General features: G+C 37.9%; 1 protein-coding gene across 1 annotated transcript; it reads right to left on the reverse strand.

The window, feature by feature from the left end:
• Positions 1-2442: 2442 nt before the first annotated feature.
• SLC25A32 (solute carrier family 25 member 32) lies at positions 2443-22638 on the reverse strand. Its single transcript, XM_053715267.1, is given in 9 exon segments — positions 2443-4953; positions 5644-5789; positions 6330-6443; positions 7360-7368; positions 10603-10673; positions 10676-10753; positions 12357-12431; positions 13027-13182; positions 22298-22638. Coding segments are annotated over 9 exon segments (957 nt in total). The 5' UTR covers positions 22470-22638; the 3' UTR covers positions 2443-4817.
• Between the last annotated feature and the right edge of the window lie 23 nt (positions 22639-22661).

Consider the following 22661-nt stretch of genomic DNA (forward strand, 5'->3'; position numbering starts at 1 on the left):
ATATCCATATTTAGACATGTATATGTATGTATCTCTATTTTAAAGTCCTTTGCCTGACCTTTTTTTTCCTATCACCTGAGACCTCATATCTTTGAGCCCTTATAACTTTTTTGTTCAATATTTTTGTGAATAATTTATATTAGACAGTGTTATCAGGAGTGTAACTGTACTTTGTTATGTATTTATGATGTTTTTTGTGAAAATTTTGTTTTTTACGAAACAGAGCACTGAGGTCGTGCTATCTCGACGTGTTAAATTCAACTGCGCTCAAACAATAGCGTTTACTTTCAACTTGTAATACGAGCGCTATCAAATGTGCAAACAGCAGCGACAAACCTGATATTGCTGATAACACGCCACTCGTAATCTGGCCCTTATTGTTTTCATTATTCTGTAGGACAGTGCTTTCCAAACTGTGTGTCGGGACATACTAGTGTGTCGGAAGCAGTGTGTAGGTGTGTCCCTGTTTCAGCACAATTTTTTTTAAATTTAAATTTTTTTTTTTTAAATTGTTTTTTGGTTTCTGACTTTCCACCTGCCTGCTACGCATATCACATGGTTAACACGTGATTGATACCTAGTGGGTCACAGATCATCTTAACCAATTGGCACAGCTCAGTGGGAACTGAAACTATTACCATTGGCAGATTTGGCGACACATTGGCTCCTGGCTGCACATGTAGTCTCCTTAATTGCGCGGGCAGTAGTCAGTCAGACTCACAGAGCTCTGAGGGTGGCAGCTTAAATGCTGAGCTGGTCAGTGGGATTTTTTTGCAGCTAGCTCCCAGTAGTGCATTGGTGCTCCAGCTCTTGAAATATGGATAGGAAGTGGAAGCTTAAAAATGCTTGATGAAGAAATGTGAGTGTCTTTATCTAATATTCCACCAAATATTCAGAAACTGTGTTCATCTCATCAGCCTCATACATCCCATTAAAATAGTAGCTATTGGTGTTATTAAACTTTTTTTTTAATTCTTGCACATACTTACTGTTACTTGTAAATACATTTTGTTATTATATAATTTATGTATGTGTCCTTATCTTTTAAAACAAGTTAGTTTAACCTCCTGTTTGCTAGTACAACTGAATTACTGTGTCACGAAATTATGTAGGTCTACAAAGTGTGTCACCAACATGAAAAGTTTGGAAAGCTCTGCTGTAGGAGCACAGAAGCATAGGGCTATATCTCAAAAGACCTGTAAAAACGAATCTGCTATTAAAAAATAAATTGCTATTTTATAGTGGCAGCATGGTAATTATTCATCACTAAACAACAGTTACACATACCACAAAGACCAGCTGCATAAATAGCTTTTGATCCCAAGCATAAAATATCTTAATTGCACCATCCTCTATTTCAACAAAAAAGGGGTTATGTGTTTTTTGTCTGCCTGTTTTTTTTCTGGTTTTAAAGAGGTCTCATGCATGTTGCCCTGTACTTTATTGCACATATCTTTTAGAACAAGATCTGCCGCTGTAACTCTGGAAGCAGATTTGGCCATAGGTATCTGTGATGGGTGGAAACCAAAACTTACAAAAAAAAAAGGAGAAAATCCTGTATGGCCACACCTTGTGAAGATGTGCAGCCCAATTACCTTGCATAGAGGAGACATAACATCTCAGATTCTGTTCCAAAGACTTAGTGGGTTTGGTAAGCCCAAGTCAATTAATAATTTCAGAACACATGTGGGATCCTCCATCAAAGAAAACAGCAAAACGAATCCCATAAAGTTGGGGTGTTTAAGGTACTCTTTAAAGTATAAAATAAGAAAAAGAAGTTGCAGACTTATCTTTGTTGTAAATAAAAGTTTATTTTATTGTATACAAAGTATATACATATCTTCCAAACAGTAGATCATACCAAAAAAGATCTGACGCGTTTCCTGTGCCACCAGGCACACTTACTCTCTTTAAAGGACCTAAGTTACTGCATATGAATGATTGAGTTTGTCCACCATTACTAAAATTACTGTGAGTTCTTTTTATTTAGGAAAATACATTATAAAATCCATAGGTAGGTATGGGTGAGATTGTACCAGTACTGGAAGAAGTGGACCAACGCATCAGCTACGATGAACTTTGGTACAAATATATACCTTGGAAGCTGCTTCAAACTATTCCTTGTTTAATGGTCAGTTACAAGTAACAATTAATGGTTAGATCTAAGGTATTGTGTGCTGAAGTTCAACTGCAATATATCAAGATGTAATTCAGGAGGAACAATTACTTTGTTAGCAGGAACCACAATCTCTCTAGTAACAGTGTTCTGGGTGTCAACAATTTGTTTAACAGTATTCAGAGAAATGGAGACAAGAATATCAGGAATAGTGTGCTCTGGGCCTTGTATAAATGGTTCATGTGGAAACTGCCTAAACAAAGCATCTGTCTTAAAATATCATGATCCAGGAAGATGTTGTTACAGGAACTTTCCAAACACGGAGATATAAACAAACTTCTTTCATTCCAATCCTTGAACAGCAAGTAACAGGTTAAAATATAACAGATGAGAGACATAGATGCAGATGTTCCAGCAATGTCTGATATAAAGGGCTTCAGTACAGGCTTTTATACCCTACTTCTCACATACACACCATTTTCTACAAAGTTCCAGAATATTCTCTGACATTCTATAGTGAAAATAGGTTTATTGTGTAAAATAAAGTAGGTTTGTTTAACAAAACATACATTTTGTGACATAAGATATTAAAGCAGTGAAGATGTGGACAGAGGTAAACACAACCTGGTACTAAGACATAGGGGCGATTTAACAACCCCCAAATGCAGGTTCGCCGGAAACAGGAGTTAAGAAGCAGCAGTCTTAAGACCACTGATCCTTAACTCGTCTGCCACATGGCAGATAACAATCAGCTTAATCGGATACAATAGGGATGATTGACACCCCCTACTAGAGGCCGATTGGCCGGCGAATGTGCTAGGGCGGCATTGCACAAGCATTTCACTAGAAATGCATGTGCAATGATAAATGCCGAAAGTGGATGCTGTCGGAATTTATCGATGTGCGGCGGACAAAATCCGCTACAGCTGATCATGTCTGTCCACACTTTCTGTCCCCATTTTCCAAAAGTAGGAGGATTGTGTGTGACTCAGTGAGTGAAGCTGTGATTCCGGAAGTTACTAGAAAGTGATTCTAACTAAATACATCATTATTGTGCATATATCAGCCATATTGGGCTCCATTTATAAAGAGTCCCAAACAGAAGTTAAGAAGCAGCAGTCATAAGACCGCTATATCTAGATGAAAATAGCACTGTTTTGACAATGTCACACAGACAAATTAGATCTAGAAGCAAATACCATGGCTTGCTCCTAAATTCTAAATACATTTATTGACCCCCTGTGGCTTCTTTGGTATCAAACTTTGTTCATAAGAAGAGTGTTATTTGGAGCCAGCTGGCTGTTCAATTTATAGAGGAATCTTAAGATTTTTTTTCCAAGTTGGTAACAAATAAAATGATGTCCAGTACATATATTTCCTTTTTTCATAATTCTACAATAAGCGGCAGTAGCACCCAGGTGAACCTCTGATCAACTAATACAGGGACATCGCTTACTTTGTTTTTTGTTTAAGCAAACAATGCAGACACACATCAATTTTTAGTATTAACATTTGCCATGACCCTGCATTAGTTATCCAAAAAAAATGCCTCTATATTTATATATCTGACTTCTAGATTTTGTGGTTGGCTCCTAGATTATTAATTTATTGGTCAAACCCTGAGCTAGTATATTCTTGGCAGTCAAAATGGTGAGAAGAACACTTTGGTGTGATAACTTTGTTTTTGTTTTTTTTAATGTGCTTACATAGTGTTTTTTCATACGAGTGACACAAAAAATGGAATATTTAGATTCAATTTGCTCAAATTGTATCTTCTATTCATATGAAAGAACAATATTTAAACTTTGAATTAATAACAGTCTAAATATACATTGAAAGTAACAGTCATACCAATTGTGGACTTCCTGACAATTCTCATTGGCTGATAACTACACATACTCGTACCAGTGAAAAAATATCAGTTAGACCATTATCTTGTCTATCAGCCAATGTGCATTAGTACTAAAATAAAAAAACTGAAAAGTTGTATTGCTTTAAATTTAAACAAATCTTCAACATCCTTAAATATTTTTCTTTTAATAGTCAAATACAAGGTTCCCATAAGGCCATTTTCTATACCAATATAATATTTTCCCCCATTCTAATATAATATAGGGAACACTGCAAAATCCTCTCCCAATATAAAACATTCTTAAAAGGCTTTGATGTTCTCTTAAGTGCATGACAATATATAGAGAAAAAAGAGACAATACCAATTGGTGAAATAAAAATTAAAAAAACTATAAAGAACATACACAGAAGTTTAATGTGAAGAAAACCAGAATGTAAAGGCCCCTTCCTTTTATCCAGTATGAATAAGATCTGAACAGGAAATAAAGCAAATGGAGGAGTGTAACTAAATTAATTACAATCTCTAAATTGAGTCTAAATAAAAACAAAAATTAAGTTTTATAAAAAATATTCTCTGAGTAATAAAATAACGCTAACTTTTATATCTTAAAAATGCAGTTATTTTATAGTCTAAACGGAAGAATAGTAATAAATAATAACTCATCGAGTTAAGAACAAGAATTAAAATGCATTTTGGCATCAAACAACCACAGTTCTCTGTCTCTCCGCACGATGCAACGGGTTTGGTATCTTCATTGCTTCCTCTGGACAAGTCAATATCAGCGTGCAATTTCCTTGCTCTGTACCAGTTTCCCCCTGAAAGCAAATCCATTTCAAGTCAACTATTGCCTCAATCCTTTTGTTTTCTTAAGCCAAGTAAGAAATGTGATACATTCTCAAATACCACAAATGTGATACAGCACGCTGGCGTTACTCTGAGAAGATTGGCAATAATTCCCTTGTAAAAACCACGTATGCCTTCTTTCCTAAAGAGCAAAAACAGGAGGAGTCAGTAAAGATTCAACATACGGGGAAGCACAGCACAGACTCGCATGAGATTCAGAGGGACAATAATCATAAAGTAAATAGGTTATAGAGGCAAGAAGTATTGTTAACACAAAGAAGAGAAGACTGGATCTATTGTAATGTATACAGTGTCAGAGTGGAACTAGTGTCTGATCTTCTGGAATCAGCATTAAAAAATCTGAAGAAGATTTTAAGAGTTGCTCTGTATATATTTGTTACTTTTGGGTATTTTGATGGGTACATTTTTTGTGTGCTTTTTGTTTCATAAGAGATGCATCAACATACTTTGATGCATATCCTGTTACAGTAAAAAGCTTTCATAAGTGACTTAAACTAAGAGGGGGAATATAGCCCAGTTATTTGTTAACATACACATAATAGGTATGCATTCATGCATATGCTGTACAAGAAAGAGAGAGAGAAAGCATAATCAGAATTAGTATTAGTTACATCTCGTCCGGTAAAAAGATATATGCCGCCTTATATAAGAACTGCTAGAGAATATAAAGTGATTAGAGAATTAAAAAACAAAAAGAAATCTGTTGGCGCTTTATAAATAAAGAAGAATAATAATAATAATAATAATAATAATAATAATAATAGGTTGAGCTTTTAGGGAAGGGAAAATGTATTTAACTAGATCAACTTACGTCCTGGTTCTGCGAATAACATCTATGACACCTGAATATTGGTTGTGTTGATCCTGTAAACGAGCACGCACGACTTGATACGGATAAGTAACTGCTACTGCAAAGATTTTAGAGACTGCTGCCATTGTGATATATTCCAACGTATTCTGAAATGACAAATGCAAATGGATTAGTTCATATTATGGCATGTGAAGTAATCCTAGTTTTTACAGCAGAATATAATACAAGGATAATTTGAATTAAGTAAAAAACTAGAAATAGTGTGCACTTGCATGCACACAGTTTTAAAATGGCTAAGTAAACTGGAGTAGAAAACTATTTTGGACTACAAAGGCTCAGAAAAGTTTGCATTGCAATGTCACTTTAATGTTAATGTCAAATAAGTTTAAAGCAGGGTTTCTTGAATAGAATTGTTTTGTGACATCATTGACTCCCTTAATAATAATAATAATGATTTAAACTAAAAATATATCGATTTAAAAAGATATATGAAAGTGTACGACTCTTTTCCAGTTTACTTATTATAACATTAGACTAAACCAAATAAAAAAAAAATGTAAAACTAAATAACTTCATCACATCTTAACACACATTGACTTCAGCTCTACACTCAATTACGACTCATTAAACTTTTGTATCTAGTTCTCTAATAGTTTAATTTAATGGACGATTACTGTATAACTTACCAATTTGGTATCATATGGCCGGTTAAGACGTTTGTTATATTTTAGTTTTAGTTCTTCATAAGCCATGAACTGTAGAGCACCGTGGGAGGTTCCTATTAAACCTGGAACAAAACCCTGTTAAAACAAAAAACAAACTCACAAAGGTAATATCAGAGTATGATATTTCAGTCATTCACCAAACAAGAACAGGGTCTATTATTCTTGATGTAAAGAAACCAGGAGTTATAGTTTATGAGATCTTTTCTCTTCTGTAATTAATTTTGTGACATAAAAGGGGGACTGGATATGGCTGCTATCTGAATTAATCAAAAAAGGGGAACTACTGCAGATAATGTTACATTTTATTTTTTCTCACCATGGAACCTATTAACCAAGATGATAATAAACATTAGGATTAGAGAATAATAAATAGTAATCCGTATATGAATTATATATATATATATATATATATATAAAAACTTGTCTGAATCATAAACAAAAAATAGTGTGATAGTGCACAAAATGATATACTGTGAGAAATTAAAAGTTACTGTATATATATATATATATATATATATATATATATATATATATATATATATATATATATATATCTCAAAGTCCTTTTTTTTTTTTTTTTTTTTTAAACTTGCTTTACAAAATGTATGGTGACCGTCATATCAGTTCCCAATGAGATATCCAGGAAGCAAGGGCAGTCCAGGTGTAATGATTGGAACTTCCAGTCCATCTTATACAAATTTACTTCACTGCATTATATCTGCCCTGCTACATTTCCCAAACCTCCTTAGTATAAGAAAAAAAAAAAAATCTTCAAAAAAAATCTTCAGATCATCTAATCAGACCATAAGTGTAGTGCCTTCCACCTTTTACTGGGTATTAATTAGGATAGGCAATCTCTTGTGACCTTTAACTTTTAGGAGACATTCTTTGATTTAAAAGGAGAATAATCATTAGAACTACTCCTTCCATTTAGAGGACTTGCTGCTTCCATATGCTCTTTATGACAGTGCATACCATTTTTTTTTTTTACTTTTGCCACCTTTTTTTAATTTTATTATTCTACAAGTAAACTAAAATATATCAACCCCTGCATTACATTCTAAATACAGGCCCAATACAGATTTATTTTATTTATTATACTTTCAAAATACAATAATCAATGTAATATCTTACAGGATTCACTTTTAGTAATACATTAAACTGAAGACTTGGAATACAATAACTTCACATCAATTTAAATGAACGTCCCAATATATATAGTCCAAAATGAATCCTCACGCTCGACAAAAGCAATGTACATCGCAAACTCTATTTGCCTGAAGATATAAATAACATAGCTTTAAACATTTAACTGAAGGAAAGAACAATAAAACTTACAAACGCGTGTTGTATGGTAACTTTTCTGTACACAGGACGTAGCTCAGATATAAAATATTCCAGCGAATTAAACAGATTATGATACCATAGCTATTCCTACTTATGAAGAACAATAAAGAACATTGGAAGGCTCGTTCTATGAGGATATAGTTTTCATTTTTGCTAAATGTTGGATTGGATTATTTTAACCTTAACTAATAATAGAAAAGGGGAGAAAGAGAATAAGTGCCAGGAATAATCAGAAGTTAGCGGGAGAAAGGGAGGAGGAGACCTGGATCAACCGCTCAATGTAAGACGAAAAATAGATCATTCTTGTTCTATAGTATTTAGTGCTTTTTCCTAATATTGACATCTAGAAAAAGGGAAATTTTGTTTTGTTTGTGATACCCATATTCCTCTAAAGATAGTATATATGTGGTTCTATCTAACAACATTTGTAGTGTTATTGGAGAAGCTGTTTTTCAGTAACAGCCTAGCAAGGATTTAGCACTGTTTATACCTATTTGTAGCAAAAGCGTTCTAATCTTACAAACTATTTTGGGCAAATTATTGTAGAATTAATTTTAAAACATTCATTGCAAAGTCATTAACTTGATTTCAGATAAAAAAAAAATAAGGAAGATAAAATGATTGGATTTATTTAAGCAACTCCTTTAGCTAAAGGTGCTTTTCTGTCACTAGTTGAGCACTTGCTCCTAGTGCTCTTTTCATATCTTGCATCAAAATGCTCAACAAATTCTCTTAAAGGATAGGAGAGTTAAAATTAAACTTGCATGATTCCGAGTATGTAATTTCAAGACACTTTTAAATTCACTTCTATTTTCAAATGTGCTTCGTTCTATTGGTATCCCTTGTTGAAAAAGAATATGCACATTTCCTACACTAGTGTGAGCTAGCTGCTAATTGGTGCCTGCAAACATTTGTCTCTTGTGATTGGCTAACTAGATGTGTTCAGCTACCTGCCAGTAGTGCAATGCTGTTCCTCCAGCAATGGATAACAAGAGAATAATGCAGATTTGATAATAAAAGTAAATTGGAAAGTTGTCTAAAATGATATGATTTTTTCCAAATCATAAAAGAAAATTGGGATTTTCGGCTCCCATTAACTTTAGAATGCATTATGGTGGTCTTTCCTACTAAGAATTCCCATAAACTTTGAAGTCATCCTTTGATCCAAACACCCTACAACTTAGTCATGCTGATGAGTCATGTTGTTGGAACCATCTCCTGCTGGCCCACATACGTTTTGTCTCTGCAGCCTGAAACCAATTATCATTTGTACAGGACAGAATAGAATTATGGTGGATTATGTTTTTTTGCAAGCTGCCAAGAATCTATACCAACCAAGTGTACTGTGCCCACTATGTCCCACTGGAGTTAGGGAACCACTTTAAGTACCCATTCAATGTGTTGCAGATATGTTTGAATCTACTATCAAAATGTGCTGCAGCACATTCAACAATTTAACCAATTGAAAGAAAAATTAATTTGTCTAAAAACCACCCCCCCTTTAAAGGGATACTAAACACATTTTTTTTTTCTTTCATGATTCAGAAAGAGCATGGGATTTAAAGCAACTTTCTAATTTACTCCTATTATTTTTCTTCATTCTCTTGCTAATTTAAAAAGCAGGAATGTAAAGCTTAAGAGATGGCCCATTTTTGGTGCAGGACCCTGGATAGCATATGCTTATTATTGACTTTATTTAGCCACCAATAAGCCAAGCCATAACCCATGTTCTGGACCAAAAATGGTCAATCTCTTAAAGGGACAGTCAACATTAGAATTTTGTTTAAAAGATAGATAATCCCTTAATTACCAATTCCCCAGTTTTGCATAACCAACACAGTTATAATTATACACTTTTTACCTCTGTAATTACCTTCTATCTAAGCCTCAGCAGACTGCCCCCTTATTCCAGTTCTTTTGACAGACTTGCATTTTAGCCAATCAGAGCTGTCTCCATGGTAAATTCACGTGCATGAGCTCAATGTTATCTATATTAAACACGTGAACTAATGCCCTCTAGTGGTGAAAAACTATCAAAATGCATTTAGATTAGAGACGGCCTTGAAAGGTCTAAGAAATTAGCATATGAACCTCCTAGGTTTAGCTTTCAATTAAGAATACCAAGAGAACAAAGCAGAATTGGTGATAAAAGTAAATTAGAAAGTTGTTTAAAATTACGTGCCCTATTTGAATCATGAAAGGTTTTTTTGGACTTGAATGTCCCTTTATGCTTTACATTCCTGCTTTTTAAATAAAGATAGCAAGAGAATGAAGAAAAATTGATAATAGGAGTAAATTAGAATGTTGCTTAAAATGGCATGCTCTATCTGAACCATGAAAGAAAAAAATGTGGGTTTAGTATGACTAAGAATTTGTATGTGGCCTAGAATGGTGGCATTTCTAGACAGCCACTGGCCAGCCATACTATACACGTTTATTAATCTGTATGATGTCACAAATATCATTAGCACTTCACATTCATTGCTAACTTTTTTCCTTCAAAATCAGTATTGTGCATCCATTACATAGAAACACTACACAAGCTAACACGCCTGTGCAATCGTTTACTAGTTTGGTTTAATGTACTATTAGATTTTACTTTTCAAAATGCATTGCAGACAGGGGGCATCATTATTTGTTCATAATACTAGAACCCTTAGAGACATTTGTTTTTGCAAATGCTATAACACATATAAATAAAACATATACATTTCGAGATTGAGGAAGAAAAGGAGAAGTGGACTTAAAAGATCATAGTGAGTCTCTCTCATACCAATGTGAAGAAGCACATCTTGTTTGGAGAATGCCAGCCATAAAGAACTATTAATATACGAAATTAATGATTTCCCTGTATGAAAAAAAATATTAAGGTTTACCTTTGTAAAGCCCCTGGCATGCCCTCATTTCTATAAATCGTTGCAAGTGCATGGAACATTCCTTTGTACTGACGCTTAGAAGGTCAACACCAGCATCATACTGAAGGACCAAGCGTGTCTTTGTAACCCAGATTGGGTTGGTAAAACACATAGTTAAGGCACCTAGAAATAGTAAAAAAAAAAAAAAAGTGGAATGTAATTTAAAGGGACATTCAAGTCACAATTCAACGTTTCACTGATTCATATAGAGCACACAAAATTAAAGAACCTTTCATTCACTTCAACTATCTAAATGCACACAATCTTTTTATATCAACATTTTCTGAGCACAGGTGCTCCGACTGAGCATGTGCAAGATTCACGGAGTATACGTATTTGCATTTTGTGACGGACTGATGGCTGGACTGATGATGCATTAGGAAGGAAATAAACTGAACGAAAAAAATATCTAAATTCACACTAAATGCTTTTGCTTTGCCTTGTTATTCTGAATTTATTAATTATGTAATTCTACCTGTGTTTAGTAGTCATTTAATAGTATTGGGTTATGACATAAGCCTACAAAGAATATTTTATATTTAGAGAAGATAAAGAGGTTGGAGTTTTGAAGACTTTAAATATATAAAAAAAAATTATTTATAATATATATATATATATATATATATATATATATATATTATATATATATTTATATTATTACTATATTATATATATAAATATATATATATATATATATATATATAGTGGTCAGGGTAAAGATAAGCACTCACTGGGATTTAAACACAACTATTTAATGGCAGTGACGTTTCGGGCATTCACCCCTTCCTCAGGACAATACATACATACATACATACATTCAATGGCACAACTTTTTGCCATCTTAAAAATGGTAATTTAAAGTATGATTAAATAACTTTTAAACTGATGTGCACTACACGGCCAAAAAAATGTGGGACATCTTACTAATTATTGAGTTCACGTGTTTCAGCCAAATCCATTGGTAATAGATGCATAAAATCCAGCACACAGCTATAAAATCTCCAAAGACAAACATTGGCAGTACAATGGGTCATACCTAAAGAGTTTCAGTCACTTTAACCCCTTCATGCCATCCTAACAGCGTCTGGTCTTTAACTTTCGAAAGACGACATGGAACCTCTTACCTATTGAGGCGTCCTGCAGGCCTCCCCTTTGGACAAAATCAAGATTGGGACTGGGGGGAGGGGGGCATGGCCTAGCAACATAGGCCAGTCCCCCAAGATTCGATTCCAGCCCTTGAACCCATGAGATTGCATCGATGATCGCGCTATTTAATTTTTTTACACCAAGGTGTGTTGACGTGCAGAATTTACTTCCGATGTTAACATTTTAGTGCCAGCTCAAAGGGTAAATGCGGCACTGTCATAGGAGGCCAAAAGTCAGGTTTATGACATTTCTGCCCTATTAGATCTGTCCCAGTCAAGTCTAAGTGCTTTTATTGTGAAGTTAAAGTGTCTAGGAGCAACAACAGCCCAGCACAAACTCCCATAGCTAGACTGGCCAAGTGCTTGAGCAAGCATTGCGTATATATCACCTGTCATCTGTTGCATCACTCACTACAAGAACTGTGGAGAATGGATATGGTCTTGCGCTATTTTCAGGGTTTGGGCTAGGCCCCTTAGTTCTCAGTAAAGGGTCATCATTGTTTTAAATTGCAGTCCTTTAATAGGGTAGAATACAATGAATTCAGATTTTGGTTGTAGCAAACAAGGAATAACGGAGTTACCTGCTCCAGCTGCAGATAAAAGGTGTTCTGTGGGTGAAAGGTTTTCAGTTCTGCCTTCCATTATATAGGCTTTAACTGGCATATAGCTAGGAGACAAAAAAAAAAAACACACCAGGATATGGAACACAATAAGTAGACTTTCATGGTTCAGACAGAACATGCAATTTTAAGAGACATTTCAATTTACTTCTATAGGTGAAATTGCCTTATTCTCTTATTATGGGAGCTAGCTGGTGATAGGTGGCTGTTTAGATATGCTTATTTCATTGGCTCACTAGATGTGTTCAGCTAGGTCCCAGTAGAACACTGCTGCTGCGGCGCTGGAGTTGACTTTACCTATGTGTTTAATTTATGCACTTTATTGTCCCTTTAAATAAACCATTTATTCAATTGTAGTAGAGAATGACCCACCTATGGCGTGCTCAAATTTGGTAGGTGAGCTTACATACTGGGCAAAACATTGTACTAAAATATTCTATTTTAAATGGTTGAAAGGAAAAAAAGAGTTGTGTTTATGCCCCTTTAACTAGATATCTGCTTTCCGGCTATTACACTTAATCAGTACTTACACTTTCCTAGACATGCATGATTACATGGTAATAAAACTCCATCAAGTGGTACATCAGACAGGACTATATTGTATAGTGAAAACCCAGTCCTCTTGCATTACTTACATAGAAGAAATAAAGGCCCCAGGAGGCTCCAGCCCCCCACATGTTTGGTTGTCACCCCCGGTACAGACCACGTAACCCTTCACGCTTCCACACAGTGGCCAAACAATGAATAATGCCATTGTATTTGGGTCTTAACTCCAGACCATCACTTACTGAAAACACAAAAAAAGCAGTTATTTCAAAAGGTCTCCTAAAACTGTTAAAATACATATATTATAGAGACAGTATGTAATAGCAATGGTATTTACCTAATATGGACATAAAATGAGGGCTAATAAAATACAGATTTGGACCAAAATATTTCTACCCTTCCACTTTTTTTAGGAGAACGCACAATTTTTCTTTCTAACCAAGTTAAATTGACAGAAGTAATTTGGTACCCAACATTCTTTTTTTTTAAATGGTAATTGAACAGAACTCACATATTACTGGTAGACAGTAAAATAAATGAGAATGGCACAGACAAAAATATTGTTACTCTTAACCTAATATTTCATAGCACAGCTTTTTGGAGACAATAAATGCAATCAAGAGATGTCTGTAGCTCTGAATAAGGTTTCTACATTTCTGAGGAAAACTGCTCCAGGTCTCTCAGGTTTGATTAGTGCCTTTTCCCTAACTGCCAGTTTTAGCTCTTTCCACAGTAGTGCAATGGGATTCAGATCTGGACTCATAAGGCCCACTTCGGGAACGTTACATGTTTCTTCTCATCCATTCTTGGGTCATTATCCTGCTGGAGGACCCATGACCTGCAGCTGAGACACAGCTTTCTGACACTGGGGCAGTATGTTTTTGCTCCGGAATGCCTTGATAGTCTTCTGAATTCATTGAGCCCTGCACAGATTCTAGGCGCCCAGTGTCAAAAGCAGCAAAGGGAACCCCCAAAACATCACTGAAACCTTCTCCATGTTTCATGGTAGGATGCTCTTTTCTTTGAAAGCTTCTTTTTTTCTTCTGTAACACATGGAGTTGTTGCGATTTGCCCAAAAGGCTCTACTTCTGTTTCATCTTGGGAGAAAGATATTCTCCCAGAAGGACTGTGGCTTGTCAACATGCCCTTTTGGCAAACTTCAGTATGGCTTTTTTTGTTTCTCTCTTAAAGATAGTCTTCTACCAAAGGAACCCATTTTAATTCAGACAGCGATGGATAGTGCGACTTGAAACTGTAGCACCTTGAGCTTCAAAGTCAGCTTCCATCCGTTTTTAAAGCTGTCCTTAGTTCTTTCTCCACTCATTCGAACATTCTTGGGCTCCGTTTCCCTCTGTGCGGCCACACCCAGGGATGTTGGTCTACGATCCCATGTGCCTAAAACTTCTTCATAATATTGGCAACAGTGCTCACAGGAACATCAAGCTCTTTAGAGACGGTCTTCTACCCTTTTCGCTGATCATGCTTGGCTATTGCCTTCTTTCTAACCTCCTCAGACAACTCTGGTTTTTCTTGTCAAAAACAGCAAAGTGAGCACTTTTCTCCATTTAGACTAAATGGGTGATTATAAGAGAATACTCTGCTTGAGGTATCACTACAAAATAATTCTTTGTTGTAACTTCTAAAGAATATTAATAGTATTGTCCAGGTTATTTTAGAATGTCTTTATAGACTAAGCAAGAATTTGCTCAATACGTTGTGTAATTGTTACAAAAGATATTTACATTTCAAACCTTCTCAGAGCGAATGCAGTATTATTTAATTAAAAATGAAAGGGTACCAATACTTGAGGCCACATCTGTAGTACGTGGTGCAAAAAAAAAAAGAAGATTTCTCCAACATAGGTGTGTCCGGTCCACGGCGTCATCCTTACTTGTGGGATATTCTCCTCCCCAACAGGAAATGGCAAAGAGCCCAGCAAAGCTGGTCACATGATCCCTCCTAGGCTCCGCCTTCCCCAGTCATTCTCTTTGCCGTTGTACAGGCAACATCTCCACGGAGATGGCTTAGAGTTTTTTAGTGTTTAACTGTAGTTTTTATTATTCAATCAAGAGTTTGTTATTTTAAAATAGTGCTGGTATGTACTATTTACTCTGAAACAGAAAAGAGATGAGATTTCTGTTTGTAAGAGGAAAATGATTTTAGCAACCGTTACTAAAATCGATGGCTGTTTCCACACAGGACTGTTGAGAGGAATTAACTTCAGTTGGGGGAACAGTGAGCAGACTTTTGCTGCTTGAGGTATGACACATTCTAACAAGACGATGTAATGCTGGAAGCTGTCATTTTCCCTATGGGATCCGGTAAGCCATTTTTATTACAGAAAGAAAAAAAGGGCTTCACAAGGGCTTTTAAGACTGTAGACATTTTTCTGGGCTAAATCGATTTATATATAAGCATATTTTATACTCATAGCCTTGAGGAATTATTTTAATCTTGGGAATTATGTAAAATAACCGGCAGGCACTGTATTGGACACCTTATTCTCTAGGGGCTTTCCCTAATCATAGGCAGAGTCTCATTTTCGCGCCTCTATTGCGCACTTGTTTTTGGGAAGCATGACATGCAGATGCATGTGTGAGGAGCTCTGATACATAGAAAAGACTTTCTGAAGGCGTCATTTGGTATCGTATTCCCCTTTGGGCTTGGTTGGGTCTCAGCAAAGCAGATACCAGGGACTGTAAAGGGGTTAAATATAAAAACGGCTCCGGTTCCGTTATTTTAAGGGTTAAAGCTTCCAAATTTGGTGTGCAATACTTTTAAGGCTTTAAGACACTGTGGTGAAATTTTGGTGAATTTTGAACAATTCCTTCATACTTTTTCACAATTGCAGTAATAAAGTGTGTTCAGTTTAAAATTTAAAGTGACAGTAACGATTTATTTTAAAACGTTTTTTGTACTTTGTTATCAAGTTTATGCCTGTTTAACATGTCTGAACTACCAGATAGACTGTGTTCTGAATGTGGGGAAGCCAAGGTTCCTTCTCATTTAAATAGATGTGATTTATGTGACACAAAATTTAGAGAAAATGATGCCCAAGATGATTCCTCAAGTGAGGGGAGTAAGCATGGTACTGCATCATCCCCTCCTTCGTCTACACCAGTCTTGCCCACACAGGAGGCCCCTAGTACATCTAGTGCGCCAATACTCCTTACTATGCAACAATTAACGGCTGTAATGGATAATTCTATCAAAAAACATTTTAGCCAAAATGCCCACTTATCAGCGAAAGCGCGACTGCTCTGTTTTAGAAAATACTGAAGAGCATGAGGACGCTGATGATATTGGTTCTGAAGTGCCCCTACACCAGTCTGAGGGGGCCAGGGAGGTTTTGTCTGAGGGATAAATTTCAGATTCAGGGAAAATTTCTCAACAAGCAGAACCTGATGTGATTACATTTAAATTTAAATTGGAACATCTCCGCGCTCTGCTTAAGGAGGTGTTATCTACTCTGGATGATTGTGAGAATTTGGTCATTCCAGAGAAATTATGTAAAATGGACAAGTTCTTAGAGGTCCCGGGGCCCCCCAAAGCTTTTCCTATACCCAAGCGGGTGGCGGACATTGTAAATAAAGAATGGGACAGGCCCGGTATACCTTTCGTCCCTCCCCCCATATTTAAGAAATTGTTTCCTATGGTCGACCCCAGAAAGGACTTATGGCAGACAGTCCCCAAGGTCGAGGGGGCGGTTTCTACTCTAAACAAACACACCACTATACCCATAGAAGATAGTTGTGCTTTCAAAGATCCTATGGATAAAAAAATTAGAGGGTTTGCTTAAAAAGATGTTTGTTCAGCAAGGTTACCTTCTACAACCAATTTCATGCATTGTTCCTGTCACTACAGCAGCGTGTTTCTGGTTCGATGAACTAGAAAAGGCGCTCAATAATAATTCTTCTTATGAGGAGATTATGGACAGAATTCATGCTCTCAAATTGGCTAATTCTTTCACCCTAGGACGCCACTTTGCAATTGGCTAGGTTAGCGGCGAAAAATTCTGGTTTTGCTATTGTGGCGCGCAGAGCGCTTTGGCTAAAATCTTGGTCAGCGGATGCGTCTTCCAAGAACAAATTGCTTAACATTCCTTTCAAGGGGAAAACGCTGTTTGGCCCTGACTTGAAAGAGATTATTTCTGATATCACTGGGGGCAAGGGCCACGCCCTTCCTCAGGATAGGTCTTTCAAGACCAAAAATAAACCTAATTTTCGTCCCTTTCGCAGAAACGGACCAGCCCCAAGTGCTACGTCCTCTAAGCAAGAGGGTAATACTTCTCAAGCCAAGCCAGCCCTGGAGGCCAATGCAAGGCTGGAACAAAGGAAAGCAGGCCAAGAAACCTGCCACTGCTACCAAGACAGCATGAGATGTTGGCCCCCGATCCGGGACCGGATCTGGTGGGGGGCAGACTCTCTCTCTTCGCTCAGGCTTGGGCAAGAGATGTTCTGGATCCTTGGGCGCTAGAAATAGTCTCCCAAGGTTATCTTCTGGAATTCAAGGGGCTTCCCCCAAGGGGGAGGTTCCACAGGTCTCAATTGTCTTCAGATCACATAAAAAGACAGGCATTCTTACATTGTGTAGAAGACCTGTTAAAAATGGGAGTGATTCATCCTGTTCCATTAGGAGAACAAGGGATGGGGTTCTACTCCAATCTGTTCGTAGTTCCCAAAAAAGAGGGAACATTCAGACCAATCTTAGATCTCAAGATCCTAAACAAGTTTCTCAAGGTTCCATCGTTCAAAATGGAAACCATTCGAACAATTCTTCCTTCCATCCAGGAAGGTCAATTCATGACCACGGTGGATTTAAAGGATGCGTATCTACATATTCCTATCCACAAGGAACATCATCGGTTCCTAAGGTTCGCATTCCTGGACAAGCATTACCAGTTTGTGGCACTTCCGTTCGGATTAGCCACTGCTCCAAGAATTTTCACAAAGGTACTAGGGTCCCTTCTAGCGGTGCTAAGACCAAGGGGCATTGCAGTAGTACCTTACTTGGACGACATTCTGATTCAAGCGTCGTCCCTTCCACAAGCAAAGGCCCACACGGACATTGTCCTGGCCTTTCTCAGATCTCACGGGTGGAAAGTGAACGTAGAAAAAAGTTCTCTATCTCCGTCAACAAGGGTTCCCTTCTTGGGAACAATAATAGACTCTTTAGAAATGAGGATTTTTCTGACAGAGGCCAGAAAATCAAAACTTCTAAACTCTTGTCAAATACTTCATTCTGTTCCTCTTCCTTCCATAGCGCAGTGCATGGAAGTAATAGGTTTGATGGTAGCGGCAATGGACATAGTTCCTTTTGCGCGAATTCACCTAAGACCATTACAACTGTGCATGCTCAGTCAGTGGAATGGGGACTATACAGACTTGTCTCCGACGATACAAGTAGATCAGAGGACCAGAGATTCACTCAGTTGGTGGCTGTCCCTGGACAACCTGTCACAGGGGGATGAGCCTTCCGCAGACCAGAGTGGGTCATTGTCACGACCGACGCCCAGTCTAGTGGGCTGGGGCGCGGTCTGGGGACCCCTGAAAGTGCAGGGTCTTTGGTCTCGGGAAGAATCTACTCTCCCGATAAATATTCTGGAACTGAGAGCGATTTTCAATGCTCTCAAGGCTTGGCCTCAGCTAGCAAAGACCAAGTTCATACGGTTTCAATCAGACAACATGACGACTGTTGCGTACATCAACCATCAGGGGGGAACAAGGAGTTCCCTGGCGATGGAAGAAGTGACCAAAATCATTCAATGGGCGGAGACTCACTCCTGCCACTTGTCTGCAATCCACATTCCAGGAGTGGAAAACTGGGAAGCGGATTTTCTGAGTCGTCAGACATTTCATCCGGGGGAGTGGGGACTCCATCCGGAAATCTTTGCCCAAATCACTCAACTGTGGGGCATTCCAGACATGGATCTGATGGCCTCTCGTCAGAACTTCAAGGTTCCTTGCTACGGGTCCAGATCCAGGGATCCCAAGGCGACTCTAGTAGATGCACTAGTAGCACCTTGGACCTTCAAACTAGCTTATGCATTCCCGCCGTTTCCTCTCATCCCCAGGCTGGTAGCCAGGATCAATCAGGAGAGGGCATCGGTGATCTTGATAGCTCCTGCGTGGCCACGCAGGACTTGGTATGCAGACCTGGTGAATATGTCATCGGCTCCACCATGGAAGCTACCTTTGAGACGAGACCTTCTTGTTCAGGGTCCGTTCGAACATCCGAATCTGGTCTCACTCCAACTGACTGCTTGGAGATTGAACGCTTGATCTTATCAAAGCGAGGGTTCTCAGATTCTGTCATTGATACTCTTGTTCAGGCCAGAAAGCCTGTAACTAGAAAAATCTACCACAAAATATGGAAAAAATATATCTATTGGTGTGAATCTAAAGGATTCCCTTGGGACAAGATAAAAATTCCTAAAATTCTATCCTTTCTTCAAGAGGGTTTGGAGAAAGGATTATCTGCAAGTTCTTTGAAAGGACAGATTTCTGCCTTGTCTGTGTTACTTCACAAAAAGCTGGCAGCTGTGCCAGATGTTCAAGCCTTTGTTCAGGCTCTGGTTAGAATCAAGCCTGTTTACAAACCTTTGACTCCTCCTTGGAGTCTCAATTTAGTTCTTTCAGTTCTTCAGGGGGTTCCGTTTGAACCCTTACATTCCGTTGATATTAAGTTATTATCTTGGAAAGTTTTGTTTTTGGTTGCAATTTCTTCTGCTATAAGAGTTTCAGAATTATCTGCTCTGCAGTGTTCTCCTCCTTATCTGGTGTTCCATGCAGATAAGGTGGTTCTGCGTACTAAACCTGGTTTTCTTCTGAAAGTTGTTTCTAACAAAAACATTAACCAGGAGATAGTCGTGCCTTCTTTGTGTCCGAATCCAGTTTCAAAGAAGGAACGTTTGTTGCACAATTTGGATGTTGTTCGTGCTCTAAAATTCTATTTAGATGCTACAAAGGATTTTAGACAAACATCTTCCTTGTTTGTTGTTTATTCTGGTAAAAGGAGAGGTCAAAAAGCAACTTCTACCTCTCTCTCTTTTTGGATTAAAAGCATCATCAGATTGGCTTACGAGACTGCCGGACGGCAGCCTCCTGAAAGAATCACAGCTCATTCCACTAGGGCTGTGGCTTCCACATGGGCCTTCAAGAACGAGGCTTCTGTTGATCAGATATGTAAGGCAGCGACTTGGTCTTCACTGCACACTTTTACTAAATTTTACAAGTTTGATACTTTTGCTTCTTCTGAGGCTATTTTTGGGAGAAAGGTTTTGCAAGCCGTGGTGCCTTCCATCTAGGTGACCTGATTTGCTCCCTCCCTTCATTCGTGTCCTAAAGCTTTGGTATTGGTTCCCACAAGTAAGGATGACGCCGTGGACCGGACACACCTATGTTGGAGAAAACAGAATTTATGTTTACCTGATAAATTACTTTCTCCAACGGTGTGTCCGGTCCACGGCCCGCCCTGGTTTTTTAATCAGGTCTGATAATTTATTTTCTTTAACTACAGTCACCACGGTATCATATGGTTTCTCCTATGCAAATATTCCTCCTTTACGTCGGTCGAATGACTGGGGAAGGCGGAGCCTAGGAGGGATCATGTGACCAGCTTTGCTGGGCTCTTTGCCATTTCCTGTTGGGGAGGAGAATATCCCACAAGTAAGGATGACGCCGTGGACCGGACACACCGTTGGAGAAAGTAATTTATCAGGTAAACATAAATTCTGTTTTACAAGGAAAGACTTTGGGACCTTAATATGTATAGTTTAGAATAGAAAATGAATAGACAATATGGAAGAAACCTTTGTTAGAACATGTAATTTTAAGACTTGCAACCCTACACTACTGCATTTTTAACCCCTGCAAAAGTGGTTAAAAACACAGTAAAAGTTCTATCCGGGACCCACAGAGTACTGCTGGTCCCAAGCTGACACTGGCACTGATCCAATCAGTAGCAATATGCACACAACTCAGCTGTGTAACTAGTGCTGCTGATTGGATCAGTGGCAGTTTCCGCTTGGGAGCAGCAGTGCTCTGCAGGTCTCAAGTAGTACTTCTACTGTGTGTTTAAGCCGTTTTCGTGGGTTAAAAACACAGTAGTGCAGGGTTGCAGAGCATGAATTTTTTTTACTATTATGGCCCTTTAGGTATATCAAGGGATTTATAGTCTATACATTACATGCTCTAATTTGTTATAACATAATTTTAAGACTAGAAACTCTTTAATGCCAAATATTTAACCTCCAGAAAGGGTAAAGAATTAGAGTACTTTTTTAATTTTGTTTTATTAAAAGAACACCACTAGAAAAGCAGGGCAAAATCTAACAAAGTAGCAGGGTCATGAGTAATATGCATAAACACTTCTTTACAAAAAGGAGTAGTCATTATGTGTAAGAGGCTTCCAATAAAGGTAATATGGACAAAATAAAGAATGTTTGGGATAAGAATAAGGCTATTCTTAGAATACATTAAAGTAATATGGGAAGACACATTTGTAGTATGAAAATGTTGAAGTGTGCCTCAGGCGCTTTATATAGTTAAAAATAGCACACTTCCATTAATAATATAGCGACAACTTTTTATTTACTAAGTCAGAGCCTATAGCTAATATGAAGCAGAAATGGCTATAATTTATGGTAACTTACTTTTGTGGGTAGTGGAAAGCACCAGAGGCAGCTGTTCCTTTGGTAATTCATGGGAACTTACTGTTTGTGGGCAGTGGAAAGCACCAGAGGCAGCTGTTCCTTCTGTAAATCATGGGAACTTACTGTTTGTGGGCAGTGGAAAGCACCAGAGGCAGCTGTTCCTTCTGTAATTCATGGGAACAATTCCTGATAGTTACTCATTTATTAATGTGCTTCCGCTTTGCAGGGCTGCTCCGAATTTAACTGTTCTCTTCAAAAAGCGCTTTGCTCTGACTGCACCGTTAAGGAAAACTTACACATTGCAGCCAGAGCACAGCGTTGTTTGAAGAAAACAGTTTGATGCGGAGCCAGAGCAGCACCGCAAAGGGATAGCACTAGCCCTTCCTGCATGTGTCCTGTTTCTACTGAAGACATACTGCATATTATGCAATTACATCTCTGATCACAGCATGTCCTGGCTTAGGGTTACAAGTGGGAGTACAAAGAGGTATAAATACAGCAGACACGACACAGTGTTATGTAATGTCCTTCAAATCTTTCTGGCAGCTGGTTCTAAACAAATTCTACACAAATAGATTCTACTGTGAATCTGAGGCACTTGCAGAGTATGTCTCACATCAAATTCCTTTTTATAAAGTACTAATATTACAAACTACTTTTGATCTTTATCCCTCATAATACATTACTTGCTCATACTTGTTACCTGCAAACCTAATCTTGACCAGATCCAGCGGGTGCAGCACCAAGGTAGATATGACCCCACCACTGAGCCCGGCCACCAGGTTTTCGTAACGCACATGCTTGAACACCTTTGTAAACACGCCGAACGGTGAGGTAGGAAGCGCAGACTTCGCAGGGCCCGAAGGGGCAGCCATGTAAGCTTATACCAGCTGATTACCCCTGTTACCGGTGAACCCACGTTGCATCAGACATGAAAGATGTTGACCTCCACACTTAGCCCCGCCCACCACATGCCTACTGTCATTTCAGCCTCGCTTTCACAAACCTTAGAGCGAGCATAGCAAATTTCGCCCTCAGTCAACATGTCTTCTGTTAATCCATAGCAT

This window comes from Bombina bombina, chromosome 5, assembly GCF_027579735.1.
Source record: "Bombina bombina isolate aBomBom1 chromosome 5, aBomBom1.pri, whole genome shotgun sequence".
Classification (NCBI taxonomy): Eukaryota; Metazoa; Chordata; class Amphibia; order Anura; family Bombinatoridae; genus Bombina; species Bombina bombina.